This window comes from Gopherus evgoodei, chromosome 3, assembly GCF_007399415.2.
Source record: "Gopherus evgoodei ecotype Sinaloan lineage chromosome 3, rGopEvg1_v1.p, whole genome shotgun sequence".
Classification (NCBI taxonomy): domain Eukaryota; kingdom Metazoa; phylum Chordata; order Testudines; family Testudinidae; genus Gopherus; species Gopherus evgoodei.
This window is the reverse complement of record NC_044324.1, coordinates 17985446-18006068: the sequence shown is the minus strand read 5'-3', so window position 1 is coordinate 18006068 and position 20623 is coordinate 17985446. Positions and strand designations below refer to the sequence as shown.

General features: G+C 44.5%; 1 protein-coding gene across 1 annotated transcript; it reads right to left on the bottom strand.

The window, feature by feature from the left end:
- Positions 1–7444: 7444 nt before the first annotated feature.
- On the bottom strand, positions 7445–18794 carry LOC115649478 (gallinacin-13-like). The gene is made up of 3 exons (XM_030558411.1): positions 18737–18794; positions 12130–12275; positions 7445–7486 (listed from the first exon to the last, which is right to left on the bottom strand). Exons 1-3 carry the CDS (start codon positions 18792–18794, stop codon positions 7445–7447), a joined length of 246 nt encoding a protein of 81 aa, XP_030414271.1.
- Positions 18795–20623: the final 1829 nt, after the last annotated feature.

The window sequence follows — 20623 nt, the reverse complement described above, 5'->3', positions numbered from 1 at the left end:
GCCCGCTCCGCTTGCCCCATTCCCCGGATATTGGGACACAAACTGGGAGGGGCACGTGCCCTCGCAGGACCAATCCCCGGCCACCTCCCACACGTGAGGGCGGAAGAGATTCAGACACCCGCTTGGCCGAGCCTCTGCCCCTACCGGAAATAGTTCCTCCCGGAAAGGCGACGGTGCGCCCCATCCACCCTAGCACATCCGTTCCGCATTCGAACCCGCCCTGCCGTATTTCAGTGCACGGGGGCTGCTATAAACCCACGGGAGGAGGGTGGGGGCCGGGCAATGGCAGGAGAGAGGGGCTGGGGGAATAAGGGCGGGACGCAGAAAGAGCAGGTACTTGGGGAGGGGGGCTGAGGACCGAGAGAGGAGCTGGAGGGGTGGAGCTGAGGGTTGGGATTGGGTGAAAGGGAGGAGGCGGGGCTGAACAGGGAGAAACTCATTGGCGAGGCCAAGGGGCGGGGCTAAAGGGGAAGGTGGGCGGAGCTGAAGGGGTGGAGCTCAGCAGTGGGATTGGCTGAAGGGAAGGGGGCGGGTCCGAAGGTGGAGGAACTCATGGGAGGGGCCAAAGAGGGAGGGGCTCATGGGGGAGGAACCAAGGGAGGAGAGGGTAATGGGGGAGGGGCTGAAGGGGAAGGAGGGAGGAGCTCAGGGGTCAGATTGACTGAAGGGGGAGGCGCTCATGGGGGAGGGGGCAAGGGGGAGCTGAAGGGAAGGGGGAGGGGCTGAAGAGGATGAGTAGGGGGTGAGTCTGGCACTAACTCTGTTTGAGGTAGGGTAAGACCCTTCACTCCCTTGTGCCCCAGTTTCCCCATTGGTAAATGGAGAAATAGGGGTTATGATCTCTGTAGAGGGTTAAAAGATGTCTTGATGCAGACTTAAATCTCTGCTATAGGACACCAGTCTCCTAAAGAAGACTGGAAGAAACAGAATGGATAAAGGCCTCACGTCTTATGGAGCACAGAGGCAGAACTTCCCATTAAGCAAACAAACACAACAGCACTGGTTCCTGTTGATCCCCAGCCTTCTCATGTCCTTCCTTCCACCCTCACTTGGGTGAGGGAGTCTGACAGCATCGCACCAGCCAATTGCAAGAGCCAACTTCCCTTTCAGCACTGTCATCACGTCCTGGGAGTTCCCACCGTTGTTCATGTGTGAGCAAAATGAAGGAAGACAGAAATGTTGATAATAGTCAGTGCATAGACGTATACATGTGATATTGCTCACCCATAAGCTCATCTACCGTGAGGGCTGGCCCTAGATCAAATGGCGCCCCACGCAAGAAGCATTTGTAGCCCATTTCACGACTGATGCACAGTTTGCATGCATGATTTATTCCTATTGTATAACATCATACATTTGAATGCTAGTGTAATGCTGACAGAGTCTGGTCAGCAGAGGACAACCTCTAGAGCTTAATGCATGAGCCTTTATTGTACGAGCTAAAAGCCAACTGGCTGTTCGTTAAGGCTGTAGAGCAGACTCATTTTATCTCTCTCTCTAAGTGGTCTCAGTGCCACTAGATGGGACACAAACACCACACCCAGAAGGTGTGTAGGTTACACTAGGATCTGTAAATCTGTATTTATTTGTGCCAAGTATAAGCAAATAAAAAATGCATTCCTATTAGCTTATAGAAACGTGTGAATTTTAAGAATAACTGAAATGTAATAACATGAAGAAATTGTACTGTGCACCACCAGTATTAAAATAGTGTTACAATAGGTGACTGCACATATACCTGTGAGGGCATGGCTGACAAGATTCTAGGAGGTTCGAAGAAAATGTAATTCTCAGAAAGTCTGGAAGGTTCCATGAGATTCTACAAAGGTCCAGAACATTCTAGGAGGTTAGTGAAAAATGAATCCACATATGGAATACCTAAAACATTTTACTTCAAACATTCTGTTTCCCCTTTTGTTGCTAACAACAAAACAGCACCTCGAGCCTGACCTCCCCCTCCCCAAGCCTGGCACCCCAGATGGTCACCTGCCCCTAAAGCCAGCCCTGTCTTCAGTGGACAAAATTCTGCTTAGTTACACCAGCATACGTCTCTATTTTCCTTTCCCAACAGGTAAAATACACATAATTACTTGGCAACATTTTCTTAACTTTCACCCCTCCCCTGGAATCTGTCTAATTCTACAGAGTAGCAATAGTTCTATTTGTACTACACAAAAAATCTCTCAATTCACACAGAAAGGAATTAAAAGTTTTAGACTCCTCATGGAGCAACCATACCTAAATGGCATCCCAGAAGGCATGCACAGGAGAGGGAGGTAGGGAGACAAGGGGGTTGAATAGTGTGGTTCCAAAGGCTATTGGAGCCAAAAGGTGCCCTTTAGAAAGACGGAAACCCAGCTCAGGGGAAGCTATACAGACAGGAGCATGAATTTTAACCAGTAAAAAGGAAGATGGAAATTCAAACCAGTAGGAGGAAATCTGAAGAGCAATTAGCCAAATATGCAGATCAAAAACTGATGCCTGCAAGAGAATGGGTAGCACCACTGGGCTGCCAGGGTGGAAAGGGACATTTCAGGGAGAATAAAGACATTAAAGTGACATTACATTATTACTTTTGCTCACTTTTGTTCACCACATGTTGGGGAGGTAACTACCGAACCCTACTCTCTTCTCGTAATAATAACCTGTCAGAGGTTGAGCTGGATAAAAAGGAGGTTTTGAAACAAATCCAATAAGCAGCAACAGATTTCCAGGCCCAGGTGGATATGTCCAAGATTCCTGAAGGAGGTTAAGAATGAAGTGGCTGAGCTGCCACCACAAATGTGCAATCTCATTTGGTTTACCTTCCTTTCTGGAGAACTAGGGAGTATGTTGTAGGGAAGTTGGAGACTAGTAAACTTTACTTCTGTACCTCCTAAATTGCTTGCAATGATAATTTAAAATAGGATTATGAAACATCTAGTTCAAGGGTCCTCAAACTTCATTGCACTGTGACCTATATGATACAGCATGGCCAGAGGGCAGCAGGAGAGTGTTAGCAGGAAGCCTTATTCCCTGCAAGGGGAGGAAGGTTTGTTATAGATTAACTAGAGCACCTGAAGCCAATTAGAGCACCAGCAGTCAGTCATGTGATAAAAACTCCTGCTTCAGTCTGACAGTGTGGGAGTTGGAGCAGGAAGGTTTGGTTGGAGCAGAGAGCAGTTTGAAGGAGTTGGAGAAGAGAACAGTATTGAAGAGAGACAAAAGGAAAGTTTGGAGGAGTGCTCGGTGGACTGAGAAATCCAAAAGAAACCCTAGGTCAGGGGCACCTGGCTTGTGTAAAAGGAGGGCAAGAAGCCCCTTCCTAAGCTGAAGGGCAGGAGAGGGAAGTAGCCCAGGGGAAGGAAAAGCTAGTTCAAGTGGTTCACCACAAAACCTCAGGGCCTCTGGGTTGGGACCTGGAGAAGAGGGTGGGCCCAGGCCCCTCCCTCTCCACTCCCCTCCTCAAGGACACTAGTGAGGTAATTAAAATACCGGTTCAGAGGCAAGCGATAGTGCCCTGAACCTTCCCCAAAGAAGAGAAAGCGCGAGACCCAGCATAACAGTACTGGCAATTTGCCACACCTCCTTCTGACAACAAAAATCACTACATGACCCCAGAAAGGAGGGGGTTAAAGCCTGAGCTTGCCTGAGCCCCTCTGCCTCAGGCAGGGATGCCAAAGCCCCAGGGCTTCAGCTCCAGGCAGTGAGGCTCGGGTCTCAGTCCCAGACCCCAGCCAGTGTAATGCCAGCCCTGGTGACCCCATTAAAACGTGGTTGTGAGCAAAGCTGGCTTCAGCTTTTTTGCCGTCCCAAGAGGCGAAGAAAAGAAAAACAAAAAAAAGATAAAGCCACGATCGGCGGCGCTGCAGTGGGGACTCTACTGTGCCACTTCGTTCTTCGGCAGCAATTCAGCGGCTGGTCTTTTCCTCCGAGAGGGATTTTGGAACCGGCTGGAATTGCTGCCGAAGACCTGGATGTGCCACCCCTTTCCATTGGTCACCCCAAGCACCTGCTTCCTGCGCTGGTGCCTGGAGCCGGCCCTGCTTGTGACTCACTTTGGGGTCCTAACCCACCGTCTGAGAACTGCCGACTTAGAAGACCATGATATACAAGGGTCTAACCAGGACTGCTTCGGCAAAGGAAAATCATGCTCAGTAATTTTAGAATTCTTTGTATAGTGTTAATAAAATAGGATTTAAAGGTGAATGAGCTGGCTATTTTAGCCTTTCAAAAGGCCTTTGACAAAGTCCTTCACAATAAGCTACAAAAGGAACTAAGGAGTAAGGGTCCGAGAGGCAAAGTATTGTCATGGCTGATAAATTGGCTAATGCACATAAATGAAAGAGTCAGATGAATTTCATCTTGGCAAAAGATTAACAGCCGCATGCTTCAAGGTTCTATATCAGGGTACGTGTTTAACATGTTCATTACTGATATGTAGATGGGGGATTGGTGGCAACATTTTGAAATTACAGATTTAGTTTAGTCGAGACCAGAGAGATAGTGAAGAACTTTGGAGAGACCTAACCAAGCTGGATGAATGGGCAACGCAAGAGCAGATGAAGTTTGATGCCTACAATGCAAGGTAATGACCTGTAACACACACTTCCCAGTGGGTTACATACTTTCTCTGCTCAAAGAAAGCTTGTCCTGTGTGTCTGAGGCCCACAGTGATTCAAATCCCAGACAAGTCCTCATTTATGTGACGTCCACGATGTTGGTCGACACACTGGGGACTGAACAAGGAGCTCCAGAGCAAAAAGCATAAGCTTAATGCTCTGTAGCTGGGGACTGTAACAATTTATATCCTCGGTGGATCTTCATATTGATATGGATAATTAAGCTATCCAACATTTACATCAGGTAAGATTTTTTTTAAAGATTAAAGGGGATATAAACCCTCATGCTCCAGCACAGAAGCAAACTTCGAACTGAGAGGTAAAGAGGAACCTTCCCCGAAGGGAGAGTTATACCACTGGCACCCACTAAGGTGTAGCTCGCAACGAAGCCGGTGTCAGTAATAGGATACTGAGGAGATGGAGGAGTGGTCTGATCCAGAATAGCAGTTCTTATTAACCTGTCAGAAACCCAGAAATCCTTACTCCCAATCTTATGCTTAACTTTGGAAAAGATCAAAACACCTAGAACATGTAGGGGCCAAAGAGGGTCTTTAAAAAGAGGACTGGCCACTAAGTTGAAAAAAAGAGAGAAACAGCTATTTTGATGATCGCAGCCATCTTCTTTTTCTTTCTTCAGCTCTGATTAGGGCCAGACTGCATATCCAAACAACATCTCTTCCTCTCAGAAGTTTCAACAATGAATTCACACCAAGTATGGGCCTATTTACAGTCACTACCCAGGATGGCTGCAGTGACGTGTGTATTCAAGGGTGCTCATCTCCTGCACAAGAGAAACAGTTTGAGGTTATTGGTGTAGGCACAAAACCACAGGCAAACAGGAATTTTCATAACAGATCAACCCAGAAACATGCACACAAGAAAAGTTGCTCATTCATTGTTGGTACGCTGGGAACAAAGTTTTCAGACCTTGGTCTCTGGTTACATGCTTATCGTAAGGGCAAGTTACTGTGGGTGTAGCTGCACATTCACAATTGTCAGTACTAGCAGAGGAGGTCATTTGGACAACTATCAGATTTGCAGGTGCACTGGCCTAGCTGTCTGAGAGCAGCAACAAAACTACAGGTGCATAAACGGAGGCTTGGTTAAAGCTGGGTGCAAATTTGCCCCAGGACATCTACAATAGCCCAGATTTGCTTTTGACGGCCGTAAGTATCACTATAAAAAATGAGGACACTGAAGTCAGCTCATTTTCCAACCCAAATATGAATCCCATCTCAATAGGGGAGAAAAAGGCACTTGCCTGCCTGACCTCACCCACTATGACACTGACCTGCTTTCCTTCGTGAAGGCTGGTAGCTCTACAAGAGGGGAGGTCTTTTATAACTTTCCAGGGTTACATAAGCAGATCCTCAGCTGGTGTAAGTTATCACAGCTCCATTTAGGTTGATGGAGCTGTGACAATTTGCAGCAGGTGAGGATCTATCCCAAGAGGTCTTGGCAGGCTCCATCCACCCGGATCCCTCCTACTGAGTATCCAAGGGGTGCACAGTAGTTAGCTGGAATGTCAAAACTTTACTGAAGGTTTCAAGTGAAAGAGCAAGACTCCAATGGGTCTAACCTTCTAAATTTATTCATGGACCATTAAAACAGCACTCCTCTAACAGAACCTCTGGCCCTGCACTGTTAGCCTTTTTTCTTTATTGTAAATGGACCATTTATTCCTATGCTCTTTGTTTCCTGTCTCTTAGCCAGTTACTGATACATTTCTTCATACGCTATGTGAGATGAAGTGGGTATTCACCCATGGAAGCTCATGCTCCAATACATCTGTTAGTCTATAAGGGGCCACATGACTCTTTGTTGCATTTTACTGATTCAGACTAACACAGCTACCCCCTGATACAAAATAAACTATGTTATCCTATTCTTTTTTGTCCACTATTTTGTAGATGTTTGTAAATGTGGGGGAAAATTGGGCTAGTCCCAATAGTCCAGGCCTCTGCTTACTTGGCTGGGGCTCACCTTGCGGCTGGCAGGCCTAAGCCTAGGCCCAAAGCCTGAACCAAGCTAGGACTTGTGCTCTATAACCACTGTAATTGGTGGCGTGGGCAAGGAGAAGCAGTAAAAAGCCCCAGCAGCAAGAATAATTTGCCATAGGTGCCTGCTGCTTTTGAAATATAATAACCACTTGTGTAACCTATAAGTGTGAAGCAATTATCTAAAATGAGTAACCATGCCTCCCCCTACCCCATTTGTGTGTGGAGCACACTCATCTCTGTCATTGTTTGGGAAAAGAGCAAGACATCCTAAACTCTACCACCCATGAGATAGTTCTTATTTTGGTGTTGAATTCAGGCAGTTGTATAACGACGGAAAGATTGACTAGGAGACAACAGACTTTTGTCTCAAAATCAGAGCCCACGCAGAGCCAACCTATGCAGTGCAGGGTGTCCTGCTTGTTGCTTTAGTAGTTAGCTATCTGAGTGATGGTGTTTGGGGACTTGGTGGGTCTTGCAGAGAAAATAAAGACACAATACACCATGCTTGGGACTGAATGCAAGACTGTCTTGATTTCCTGATTACACAGACTCATACCTCCTTGCTCTACATCCCTTAGTGATCGCTCTGATGTTCACAACTCACTTCACAGGTCTCAGAATGTAAAAGTGGGAATCTTCCTTATGCTGGAATCCCATAACCTGAGTGACATTTAATGAACAGTGCTGAAAAGCCCCCTAAATCCAGTCTGGCGATACAAATTCAGCCCCTAATGAGACTGATAATTCTGTTCCTGAAACCGCCAGTATCCCTATTTACAGTCTCACCTCTTACCTGGAGTAGCCACGGAGTCTAAGAAGACAACAGCAAAGTGTAGAGGAGCCTCATGGCTGAAGGTTGGCTAGGATCCCAGTGTAGTTGGAGAGCTAAGAAACAGAGTCAGAGTGAGATCATTATGTGATTAAGATAATAAGATTCTGCATTTGTACAGGTTTCAGAGGGGTAGCCATGTTGGTCTGTATCAGCAAAAACAACGAGGAGTCCTGGTGGCACCATAGAGACTAACAGATTTATTTGGGCATAAGCTTTCGTGGGCTAGAACCCACTTCATCAGATGGATGGAGTGAAAAATACAGTAAGCAGTATATATATTACAACACATGAAAAGATGGGAGTTGCCTTACCAAGTGGGGCGTCAGTGCTAGCGAGGCCTACTCAGTTAAGATGGGAGTGGCGTATTCCCAGCAGCTGACAAGAAAGGGTGAATATCAATAGAGGGAAAATTACTTTTGTAGTGCTAGCTACATTGGCCTCGTTAGCACTCTCTTCCTCATTGTTTTTGCATTTATACAGCGTTTCCTGAGACAGCGCAGGATATGGGGAGGAACATGAATTAACTGAGCTGTGCACACTGCTTGCTGTTCACACAGCCTTTGTTGTCACTCGGCCCCAGTGCATCTGCTCACGACAATACTCAGCTCCCGTGTACTTCATCTCGTTGTGTCACTGGCCCTCCCACTGTATTATGAGCCCTTTCATCATGTGCCATTTGCACAGTTCATCCAGCTCCAGCATGCAGGTGTAGGCAGGGAATTCTCCCTTCTTCCTATCCAGCTCAGAAAGAATTTGACAACTTGCAAATTAGTTGCAAACATGAAGATGTCAGTTGTGGGTCTAATGAATTAACAAAAGTGCAAAGTACATATTGGAGCAGGTCCTGGGTTAGCGAGACCTGAGGTAGTTTTTCAGGGTCTAAGTATCAGTGAGTGACGATTGACAGCCTAAGTAGAGACATCTCTTCTTCTTCTGTCCTACTCTGTAAGGGAGATGTTATAAGTATGGGCTACTGCTTTGGCCGCTATCAATCCGAGAGACTCCCAAAGAATTATGTCCAAGAGACAAAGGGAAGTTCTAAACATTAATGCAAAACTTGGGTCGTCCTCTGGGCTTCTCCCCAGTGAGACTCAACAGGGCAAAGCGTATCCAAAATTAAATATGCCCATCGTCTCCAGTTCTTTTTATTAGCATAGATACTTTGCTCTGGTTGGATCACTCAGAAATAGGTGGATGTTCACATTTAATATTTATGTTATATTGGTGCCCGGAGTGCTCAGTCAAGATTGAGCACTTTTTGTCCTAGGTGCTGTACCAACAAGAACTACATCTCTGCCTTGAAGACCACACACTCCAAGAAGGCAAACAGCATATGAAGGGTTGGGGGAGAGGGAGACATTAGAATAAATACCCTGTTCCTAAAGTCAGGACTGAATGCCTTTCAGACGCTTACGTCGCAGCTCAATCAGAGGTTACAGGCTTGATTCACAAATTACTGGGTGATCTTCTCTGGCTTGGGTTATGCAGGAGGCCAGATTAGATGATCATAAGGGGCCCTTCTGACCGTAGAAGGTAAGCAGAGGGTGCATTTTTTTATCCTATTCTTCAGTTGTGTAATGCCAGAAAAGTAGAGCTGGTGGTTCATTGTCAAGTGTTGTATTGTCAGTCATGGCCAGGGTTGTCAATGTGCTGGAAGAAATGGGGTTCACTGAAATAGTTATGGATTATGGGCCTCAGAATTGCTGAGAAACTCCACTACCGTGGTAGTCAGTAGGAAATGTGGGTACTAAATACAGGCTGCGTCTCTACAACTTTCCCAAGTGATTGATCGAGGGTATTGAGGGAGAGGGCTGAGTTCTTGAGTGTCCAGTCTGGCACACCTGAAGGGCACCCACTCACTGAAGCACCCCAAATCCATGTCTGCTTAGAACAGACTGTGGCCTCAATACATTGTTGCGGGGCAGGTGGAGTCATTTGAGTCTGCGTGGCAGGACATATGATCCAGGAAGCCATAGTGCAATTTAAACCTAATAAGGGGGATGGCTATGGGGAAGGCACCTACACAGTGCTGGCAGAGGCAGCAGCCTATGAGCTGGATATTTAAGGCCCCACGAACCTGATATTTTCATATCTGGGACCAGCTCCTCAGCTTGTAAAAATGCCTCACAGCATCATAGATTCATAGATTTTAAGGCCAGCAGGGGCCATTAACTCATCTGGTCTGATCTCTTGCATAACAAAGGCCATTACATTCAACCCAGTTACCCCTGTATTGAGCCCACTAACTTGTGTTGGGCTAAAGCATAACATCCAAAAAGGCCTCCCGTCCTGATCTGAAGAGTCCCAGACATGGAGAATCCACCACTTCCCTTGGTAGTTTGTTCCAGTTGTTAATCGCCCGCTTGTATCTTAGTTCTTCTCCCTGTGAAGGTAGTTATACATTGTCATCCAGCCACTGTCATCCAGCCTCTTTCTGATAAGCTAAACAGATTGAGCTCTCTACATCTCTTAGCCCACGTCCAGACTACCCGCCGTATCGGCAGGTTAAAATCGATTGCTCGGGGATCGATATATCGCGTCTAATCTAGACCCGATATATCGATCCTTGAGCGTGCTTATATCGATTCCGGAACTCCATCAACCCCAACGGAGTTGCGGAATCGACAGGGAGAGCCGCGAACATCGATCCCGCGCGGTGTGGACGGGTGAGTAATCCGATCTTAGATATTCGACTTCAGCTACGTTATTCACGTAGCTGAAGTTGTGTATCTAAGATCGATTTCCCCCCCCGTAGTGTGGACCAGCCCTCACAGAAAAGCATTTCCTAAAGCCCTTGAATTGTTTCTGTTGCTCTTCTCTACACCTTCTTCAGTTTTTCTGTAACCCTTTTGCCAGGTGCAACAAGGGCTGGGTTGAATATCTAGGGGTGCCGCTTAACAATATGACACAGAACCAGGTTGGCTCCCCCCCAGTAATCTGGGAAAACTAAACATGACCCCAGGGCACCTCTAAGAGGCAATACTTCCCCTCTCACAAGCACTGAGTCTGGGTATAACAAAAGGAAACGGTTATTAAAAGGGAGATGGAACTCAGCATTAATGTGGAAACATACTGCAACAACGATTCAAAAGCATTTAAACCATAAGTAAACACTCACCCCAGAGTACACTTGGCAGTGTCCTTCACCTCAGTTTCCCACCTTGTGGCGTGAAAATCCGCAGAACAAATGTCCTTGTAACACACCACTCTCCTCTCCCTCCACCACACCCCACTGCTGCTGCTGGCCGGTCCCCACTATCACTGCAATGCTGGGTTCTGAGGTTCCTCCTCTTAGCCCAGTTCTTAATGATTTCACTGGGTCATGGGGACCCTCATTACAACCTCAGCCTTTGCATGGCTTTCACTACAATATCACCCCCACCGCAGATCTAAGGTTTAGCCTCTAGACCTCTACAACAGCAATTTCAGCTTTAATAAGCACTGAACAGAAACAAGGACTCTCAATAGAGCCTAAGCAATTCTCTCTTTAAAAAGTAAGGTAAAAAGCTAAATAGCACCTAGGACTCGACTCGACTCTTCTCTTCTCTTCTCTTCTCTTCTCTTCTCTTCCACTCTACTCCACTCAGTAGAAACACTTGCCCCCATCCCTTGTGACAGACAGCGGGATTTGGCATCTGTACCCCTTGGTTAGCAAGTGAGGTTCAGTTTAGGGTGACCCCCCCTCAATCAGGGCAGGCTAAGTACAGTTCTGCTGCCCTTTACTCATAGAAGAAGTCTAACAACATTTCATTCCCCCTGCATTTGATACCAAAGTGAATTATAACCCCAAACCAGCCAAGCCTGGTCACTTTGGCAACACAGCTGAAAACCTCAGCAGAGTAGGTGTGTCAATGCGAGTACGGTCTGCTCCTGAAGCCCTTCCCCCTCTTCATCACTAGATGTCAGGGGAGAGCTCATTCAGCCCCTGCTCACATTTCATTCTGGACACCAGAACTGCACGCAGTCTCATCAGTGTGGAGGTAACATCACCTGCCTGCTCCTACACGCTACTTCCCCGTGTATACAGCCAAGGACAGCATTACCCTTTTTGCCACAGCGTTGTAATGGGAGCTGATGTTGAGCTGTTTGTCTGCCATGCCCTAAATCCTTTAGGGTCACTGCTTTCCGGGATACAGTCCCCTGTTCTGTAGCTGTGGCCTGTGTTGTTTGTTGCTAGATACGTGACCTTGCATGTGGCTGTATTAAAATACATTTTGTTTGAAGGGGCCCAGCTTATCAAGCGAGGGGTGTAGTTCCATTGAAGTCAATGGAGTTATGCTGATTTACACCAGCTGAGGATGTGGGATCTGGATGGGAAGGAAGAGGGGATCTGAAATGAGTGGAAGCCATTATCCTATAGTATCAATTCATTTCTCTCCCCGTGGGTACAGTGTTTTTTCTCAGTGAGGATTTGAACAGATCCTTCTCGTGCAAGAAATTACAGGAGATAGAACTCCCCAATGCTCACATTTCTGCATGTACATTGGGAATTATTTTTGGGTTGGTGAGCATTATTGTCCTCCTAAAGGTTACACTGAATCAGATCCTCGACTGATCTATGTTGGCACGGATCCACTGAAGTCAGTGGAGCTATGCCAATTTATACCAGCTGAGGATCTGTCCCACAGCCTCCGATTCTGCTTGATGGACACCAGATGAGGTCCGTAACTGAGAGAAATAAGTGCAACTGCCTTACCAGACGCTTAGGTCGGCAGCATTTCTGCCTTCCATTCTTGCAGGTCCCCAGCTTCACTTCAACCCGGCTATCGATCTTCGTGCATTTTGCTTTACAGTAACCATCACGTCTGATGCAAGATTGGGTGTCTGGAAACCGCCGGTGTCCTACAAAAGGGAAAGCATTCAAAGATGTGGGGCAAAAATTTGTCTGGGGGTTGGTTCTGCTTTGAGCAGTAGGTTGGACTAGATGACCTCCTGCCTGAGGTGCCTTTCAACCCTTATATTCTATGTTGAAGAGTATCTAATTGCCAAAGGATGGTACAGCACTTAGGGTGCTAACCTGGACCTCATGAGACCCAAGTTCAAAGTCCCTGCACTGCCACATGTTTCCTGGGTGGTCTTGGACAAGTCACTTAGCCTCTCTGTGCTTTAGAAGCCTAGCTGTACAATGGGAGCAACAGCACTTCCCTATCTCCTGGGTGGGGGCGGGGGGGACCTAAGACTCAATGAATTAAAGTTTGTGAGGCCCTATAATGGTGGAGCCAGCTAACACATATAAAATGAATAACAAAGATAGATTTAAACACAAAAATCCTGGCGTGCTGGGATTTGATTTAGAGGTGTTTGATACCTAAGTATAGCAGAAACGCAACAGCAGGATGGGTTTTCTATTCTCACTCATGCGCCAGGTGCTGCAGAAGGGAATCACCCACCCTCTCCCATTACCAATTACTCATTCTTCTGGCACTTAGCAGGAGGGCAGACTGACTCACCGTGTGAACCGCTGCTCCCAAGCCATCAATAACAGACCTTGAGTACAGTAACCGTGGCCCCAAATTTACATTCTCCTTCAAATCCCAATGTCTGGAACCTAATGCTCCAAATTTCCTATCTCATTCCAATACTGGGGACTGGAACTGTACCCCACATCAGTGTAGTTTCCTAATACTCACTAGTGTTGTGGTTTACAGTTGTAGTAGTAGGATTTTATGTTTGTATTTTGTATAATTTAAATTAAAAAATAAAGAATAATAAAATAATAATGTACATGAAACTCTGGGTTCGTCTGGCCAAGACTTCCCTGGAGCACCGTGTCGCAACCGACAGAACCCGGCCCCTACCTACCCACGATCAACCTAGCTAGCCACTAGACTGATCCAGACTCTGGACTGGTAACTGTAACATCGACTGGCAGGACAATGTGTGTGTGTGTGTGTGTGTGTGTGTGTGCGTGTGTGAAAGAGAGAGAGAGAGAGAGAAAGAATGCATATGCATTTGTTGTATCCTCAATAAATGCAGCGTATTGCCTTTTCCCCTGAAAAAGATCCTGTGTGCTTCTTATAAGCATATAATTTTTGGTGAAGAATTGCAAAAAGGGGAAAGCATGCATTGTGATTGTTAAACGTACTGCTAAATATTGCTAAAAGGTATTCCAGCCATATAAAGTGATCGATCATTCAGGTGTGTACACCCCTGGTCGTAGAAGTGAGGGGCAATAGAGGGGGGATTAGAGTCATCGCTCTGACCCGTCTGACGGGGAAAAATTGCCTAGGTGAATATATCCTCGGTCGTAGCAGGATCGAGGCCAAAAGTTAGGGGGCTTAGCCTTCCCCCCTCCTGCTCTGTCAGGCAGTTTTTAGTGGGTATAGACTTTTTGTGGTGTGTAAGTCCCAGCATGAGCATGGGCATAGAAAAGTTATAAAAATAAAAGAGTCCCCTAAGAACAAAGCTCAAAAAGAGCAGGAAAAAATGCCATTGATACAGGAAATTACTCCTTTTAAACAAATCTTGCTCTGTTAAACCAAACTCTGAAGGATATAGGAGTTTGGGCAGTGTAGTATTTTTTGTGAGTGATATTGTGGTGATTTCACAATTAAAAAAAAAGTTTAAGGAAAGGGACCAGGAGGGGTGAGGGCTAGTTAAGGAGCTCACCCTCCTTGCTAAATTGGTAGTGAAACAAAGCCTGTGCCCATGGGAAGGGACAGTTCAGCGAGGAAAGCAAGATCAGGCCCAGGCAAGCAGGCAGGCAGCAAATGGTGATATCTGAACTAATGAAGGTGTCTTTTTGGAAAATAAGCAAGTGATTTAAGGAAAGAAAGTGAGACGTTAACTCTGCAGAGGCTGGAGGGAATTAAGCAGTTGAATGCTGTAAAAATGTTCCAAAGGAAAAGTGTTATAAAAAGAGAATTCTTGGTTTCTTTGCAGCCATTCTGGAGGGAAAATGGGCCCTTTTCCCAAAGGAATATCTGTAAATAATCCAGGCCAAAAAAAAATCTAATTTAAATAATTTGACTATGGACAATTTAGTCAAATTTGCTAAAAGAATATAAAAGGTGTCTACTGGAATTTAACTGCCCCCAAATGTATGTCAATGTATCTATGTACAGCTGTGTAAAAATTAAAGCAGTGTAAGGGATGTTAAGCAAAAAAGTATGTATGTATCTGTGTGTATAAATATATTGTGTAAATATGTGGGGTGTTTAGGACCTAAACCAATATTCCTGGTTTGTAAAACTCTTGTTTTGTAGGTTTAAAATAAATTGGTTTTGTTTTGTTTTTAAATAATACCACTAAAATCCATTTGAATCTTTCATTCAAAGTTGCAAAACTGACAGACTTTTTGCCAGACACAGGGAACTAGTGTTGTTTGGCTTTGGGAATTTAGCATTTAACCCGTAAGGTACCTCAATGCTTTATGAAGATCAATATTTTTTTAAAAACCAAAGTCGTGGCTGCAGCAGAGCAGTCAAACCCAGGAGAAAGGAAAGAGATTCTGGATTTGGTTTTTGGTAACAAAATAGCAAATAAAAGCTATAGTAAAAAAAAAAAATTAATTAAAAAAGCCCCAGTGTCCCTCTGGAGCAACTGCAGGGGTGAGGTGCACAAAACAAAACAAAAAGAAACATTAGGAACACTGAACCTTAAGGTAATCAAACTGTCACTTTAATCAGGGTACATAAAAACTCTGTAAGCACAAAAAAACCCAAAACAGTTCCACCTTATATAAAAATTAATATGGCTAATGTTATAGAAGTTAAATGATGAAAAAAATGTGCATTTTCTCCAGAACATGTGCAGTGTATATTGTAGGAGAGGTAAAAGAAATGCGAAAACATACCATACTCCTTAATTAAAATCCTATTTGTGCTCCAAAGGGAGCCACAATAGGTTGTGTTTTCTTTTTCAGATTGCTGTGTGTTTTGAAATAAAAAATTAAAAGTAAAAAGAAATCAAAACTCTGGTGAAAGTTAATTGTGTCCCTTTTAAGACAGAGTCTCTGAGCTGCTAATGGCTTTGGATCCAAAAACAAGCCAGAAAGCATCTGTGTTAATGCAAATTACCTAACTGATAGCGGAAGGAGAAAACTGCCCATAAATGGCAGCACAAAGAAATCAAACCTAAAAATAAAAGAAGGACAAGTTAACCCTAAATAGAAAAAATATATATACACCGGTACTTTTTTTGTGTGCATATGCAGTGCTAAACTCTGAAGACAGGTACAAAAGGGGTCTCCTTATATGCATGATACCCCTACCTTTTAATTCACCAAAACACTCAAAATATAATTACATTTAAAAGCTTGTGCAAAAATTTCAAGAACATTGAACACATCGGCCTCAAAAACAAATTGTCTAAATAAAAAAACATGGTATAATAAAATGTATAGTGTGTATAATTTTTTAAAAGAACCTTTAAGGTCATACGATGCTTCTCAGCTATTCCTGTGAATAAACTTAAAGCTTAGCACAGCAAAAAAAAACATTACAAACTTGGTCTGCTGTATAAAAAAAAAACCTGAGGTACATCATCTCATAAATTTAATAACTGAACAGTGGAATAATTCACCCTAAACCCTTAAAAAGTAGAAGCCATTGAAACCTGGCCTGCCTATAAAACAAAAACACAGGAAAGTATGGGGGTAATTCCTCTGTTTTGCCTGCAATCAGCAAGGGTATTTGTAAAAGAAAGGGATATTGTAAGCAATAATCTCCCACCCCAAAAGAGGTAGAAACATGTTCTTTTTTTCTTTCAAAAAATCAGGAAATGCTGGTACCAGTTGAAAAGCAACCCAAAATGCCATGAATCTACAAAAATTGTGTTTTGTGTTTTATGTTTTGTCTTGTGTTGTTTGTTTTGTTGCTAGCATTGTTGTGTATTGTGTTAAAAATACTGCATTAAGCAAAACAAAATAATAATAAGCATTGGAACTGTATTTACAAAAACCAATATTGCAAAAGGGCAGAGGTCAAGGAACTCCAGTCTGTTAACAGGGAAACATCCTCAGGTAGCAAACACCATATTAGGAGGGATTGGTTTTAAAGCAGGAATTATAAATATCATAGACCTGAAGGTATTTAAAAATAAGTTAAGTTCCTTGTCACAACTGCAAGACAATCTCATTCACAACCAGGCAAATACAACTGTGAACTTGGTACAAATAGATCTGGGAAACCTAAAAGCAACATGGAATATGTGGAGGTGGCTAAACACCACCTCCTGGCTGCTATATAACAACAAATAGAATTAGGGAATAAAACTGCCTTAGCCATAGAATGTACTAACATGCAAATTCTTAGTTTAGCAGCACTTGAACGTGAAATGTTTGGGGTAATATCTGGGAGTGTTTGGGTATCAACGCATCTTTTAAAACAACGGAAGGGGTCCTTGTTCTATACCTACAAATATAAATAAATGCAGCATGTTTCCAGCATGGTTAAGCCTGATTTGTTATTAGGTAAAATTATTGCTAAAATTGCTTACCAACAGTCTGTGGAGACAGAAATCTGAAAAGTGAGCCCGCTCCCAAAATTGAGCATGGGATCCTTTTGGCTTCCCCAGGTTATGGGTCAGTGGGCTGGGAAAAAGGAGAAATTATTGGACACCCGAGGGTGTACGAAGTGGAGCCCTCAGAAATGGGTGTGCTTGTCTCTACCTGTAACCACAGAACCATGCAGCAAGGACACATCATTGGGAACATGTATGGGACGAACTGAAAAATGTGATACGTGTTTCGTACAACAAACAATGTGTATGTGTTATATCCTGGGAAACAATATTTTAAAAAAATGCAAGTATCAGTCAACCCCCAGTGAATGAATGGAGATGTAATGCCCATGTATTATCTGCTAGCAATCAAATGTACTATTTATCAAAAATTTAAAAAAGCACAAAGCACTATAACTGCCACCCTGGTTAATTTGTCTGTTTCCCTGGGCCTGGATTGGCACAATCTAACTGATCACTTGTTGTCAGAAACAAAGGTGACTCAGTTTTTACAGCAAACACAAAGAAACACAGGGAAGCGTGTCATTCGAATATTACATGCAAATAAAAACATGCTAAAATTGCTAAATCTGAAAAAAACCTGATGGCCTATCATTGGTACGATGTTTTTACAAGCTGGTCCCTGACCCCTAAAGGCATATTGTCTATTATGTTTCCCCCATTACTAGTTGTGCTAATATTGTCCTATGTTTGCTTGCTAGAAATGTGTTGTATGTGCTACTGAATGAAAAGAATGTTTGTTAAATTACAACCACAAGCTCAAATTGTCTCTCAGTATATTGCTATAAAACAATTGTATAAAATATGACCCATTCAGGAATTGTTCTTGAGGAATTAAGAGGGGGACATGTACTGGTAGATTTTATGTTTGTATTTTGTATAATTTAAAATAAAAAATAAAGAATAACAAACTAATAATGTAGCATATATTAAATGTATTGGTGTACAATTTGACCATATCCTGCCAGCCACCCTTTTGGAGTAGCAGAAAGGATGGCCTAACGTGCCATTGGTAGAGATGCATCAGCCAGAATTTCTTTGTGTCTGGACTAATTTCAAGGCAGTAACAGACCTTTGTGGGTCACCAGTGTGTTGTAGGCTTAGCATTTTAAAACAAGTAGAAGAACGTCGTGATTGTTTTGCTTTTGCATTGCAATTTGATGTTCCTGTTCAAAATGTTCTGTGTAAATCAATTCTGTTTTGTGTGGGAATGAGGAATGTGTGTTAAGAGAGAAGTGTAAGGGCCATCACTGAACCAGATGGTCTAGGAAGAAACCAGAACCAGATGCAAGGGCACCAGGAAGCTGCAACGTGCCCCTCTTGAAATGTCAGAGGTGGGCAGATTGACGACACTAAAAATGAGACAGGGACCTATCAAAGGGAACGAGATAGTTGTGATCAAAACCAGCATGGGGTAACTCCCTGACAGACTTAATAAAAGAACAACATTAAAAAAAATAATAAAAAACCAAGCACTCAAACAACAATTAATTACAGCATGATGGTGCAAAACTCAATGAAGGAAAATGACTATACAAACAGGGTGCCTTGCCATGAAACTTTGGGTTCAACCTGCCAAGACTTCCCTGGAGCATCATGTCGTGCCCAACGGAACACGGCTCCTACCTACCTGTGATCAACCTAGCTGCCACTAGATTGATCCGGACTCTGGACTGGTAACTATAACATTGACTGGTGGGACAGTGTGAGTGTGTGTGTGTGTGAATGCATATGCTAATGGTTGTATCTTCAGTAAATGTGGTGTATTGCCTTTCCCCCTGAAAAAGATCCTGCGTGCTTCTAATAAGCATAACACAGTCCCCTACGTGTTTCAGTCTTACCTGCGGTCGCCAGGGAGACCAAAAAGAGAACTGCAAACAGAATATAAAGGATCTCCATGGCCAAAGGTGTGGCTAGCCCGTCAGAGGCACCGAGATAGATTGAGTGTGCAATTGTTTGAATGGCATATGTGAGAAGTCCCTGTATTTATAGAAAGTCCCCTACCAGAGAGCAGAGCACAAGGGGAGGAGCATGAATTAGTCACCCCCCAACTACAGGTTGCTGGCTTCTCAATCCCCTTTCAGGTCACTCTGACCCACTGGATCCACTCTCAGTAATATGCACGCCCTGATTATTCAGCATTCATGTCTCTCTCTCTCTCTTTTTTTTTTTTTTTTTTGGCCCTTCCACATTGCCATTATGTTTCTCCCATGAAATATGCACAATCTGCTCCGCCCCAGCAGCTGGACAAGATGGGGTGAAATTCTCCCTCCTTCAGATCCGGCTCAGAGGGAATGTGACAAGTAGCAAGTTAGTTCCCAGTTCAACAAAACACTGTCAGGTGTAGGTATAATGAACAACGTGTAAAATAACAACGGGTTTGTCTGCACTTGAGTGTTTGTTGGTTTAACGGTACCTGCATGAGAGGGGATGCAGAATGGCTAACATCAAGAGATCAAAAATCCTGAGTAAGATCCTCGATAATCAAGGGTTTGACTCCCCCCAAATAACCAGATGTGTTTAGAAAGGTGTTTTGGGCTGCCTCTGCCTTTTGATTTTTGAACTCCCCGGGCCCATCTTGAGTGTGGGTGTGTGACAGAGCTGCCCATTCTCCCAAATTTACTGGGTTAGGCGATTCTGGCCCCTGCTGCAGAAACTCTCACCCCACATCTACCTGTCCCCTGCCCAGCAATTAATTCTGCCCCCAGACATCCAAATCAATCCTGTCTGCACAGCCCCCGCCTCAGTTTAGCACCCTCTAAGGCCCCAACCCCCATCAGTTTTGCCCCCCTGCTCGATAGCTCCCTCCTCCCCCTTTCTCATCCTGTGAGATCGGCATCACACTACTGAGAAGAGGGGCAGAAAGATCTCTTCTTATAGCAGCTCTGATTGGTTATTCTGCTCCAGGAGGCAGGGCAGTGGGGCGGGCAGCCAATGAGACAGGAATTTTCCTCACAAGCTGGGCTTAAATTCATGTGAGGGCTGGAGCATCTGGCATCATCATCAGACTGGACTCAGTCCCTGCTGAAAGGCTCTGAATTAGGAAAAAAAAATATCACAAGAGTTGGCAACACCGGGAGTGTTTACCTCATCCACCCACACTGGCAGAGAAAGAGTTAACTGGAGCTAGAGAGCAATTAGTGACCCAGTTACACCTGGAGGGTGAGTGAGACCCAATTTAGGATTAGGCCCAAGTGGAGAAGAGCTGGGTGAGTAATGGAGGAAGGACTGACTCCAGAGCAGGAGAAATCTACTACTCGACAAGAATCAAGCAGCACACAGGACACAGCAAAGGCCATGTCTCTTCCACTTGTATAATAAGTGGACTGAAGACCCAGGAGTAGAACAGCTTGTTCTGTTGATTCTACTCATCTCCTCTTGGGTTTTTCAGGAATTCTGCTGGTTTCTACTGTTTACAGCATACCCAGGCCCCGTCACGGCAGCATCCAATTCTGTTTTTGGGAAAGGTACACAATTTGCACTCTCCACCATTTTTCACACAGTACTGTGTGTCCCGAGCTGCCCCAGACCCTGCATGAGGGAAAGAAAGTGTAGTTATGTAGTAAGGCCCTGTGGATAAGCAGAGCATTGCACACATGCAGACCACAGAATTTGTTGGATTGAATAGGCTGGGAGAGGGGGAGGTGGAATAGCCTCAGGCTCTCACCCCATTTCGACCATCAGAGCTTGTCAGCTACAGAAGGTGTGTAGCCATGGGCAAACTAAAC

What these genes read in the sequence shown, in the direction of transcription:
- LOC115649478 (XM_030558411.1), bottom strand. Translation starts at nt 18,794, where the DNA reads ATGGAGATCCTTTATATTCTGTTTGCAGTTCTCTTTTTGGTCTCCCTG. An exon ending in GGTCTCCCTGGCGACCGCAG is followed by an intron (nt 12,276 to 18,736) that starts GTAAGACTGAAA and finishes TCCCTTTTGTAG; the next exon opens with GACACCGGCGGTTTCCAGAC. An exon ending in GCTGCCGACCTAAGCGTCTG is followed by an intron (nt 7,487 to 12,129) that starts GTAAGGCAGTTG and finishes TCTGTTTCTTAG; the next exon opens with CTCTCCAACTACACTGGGAT.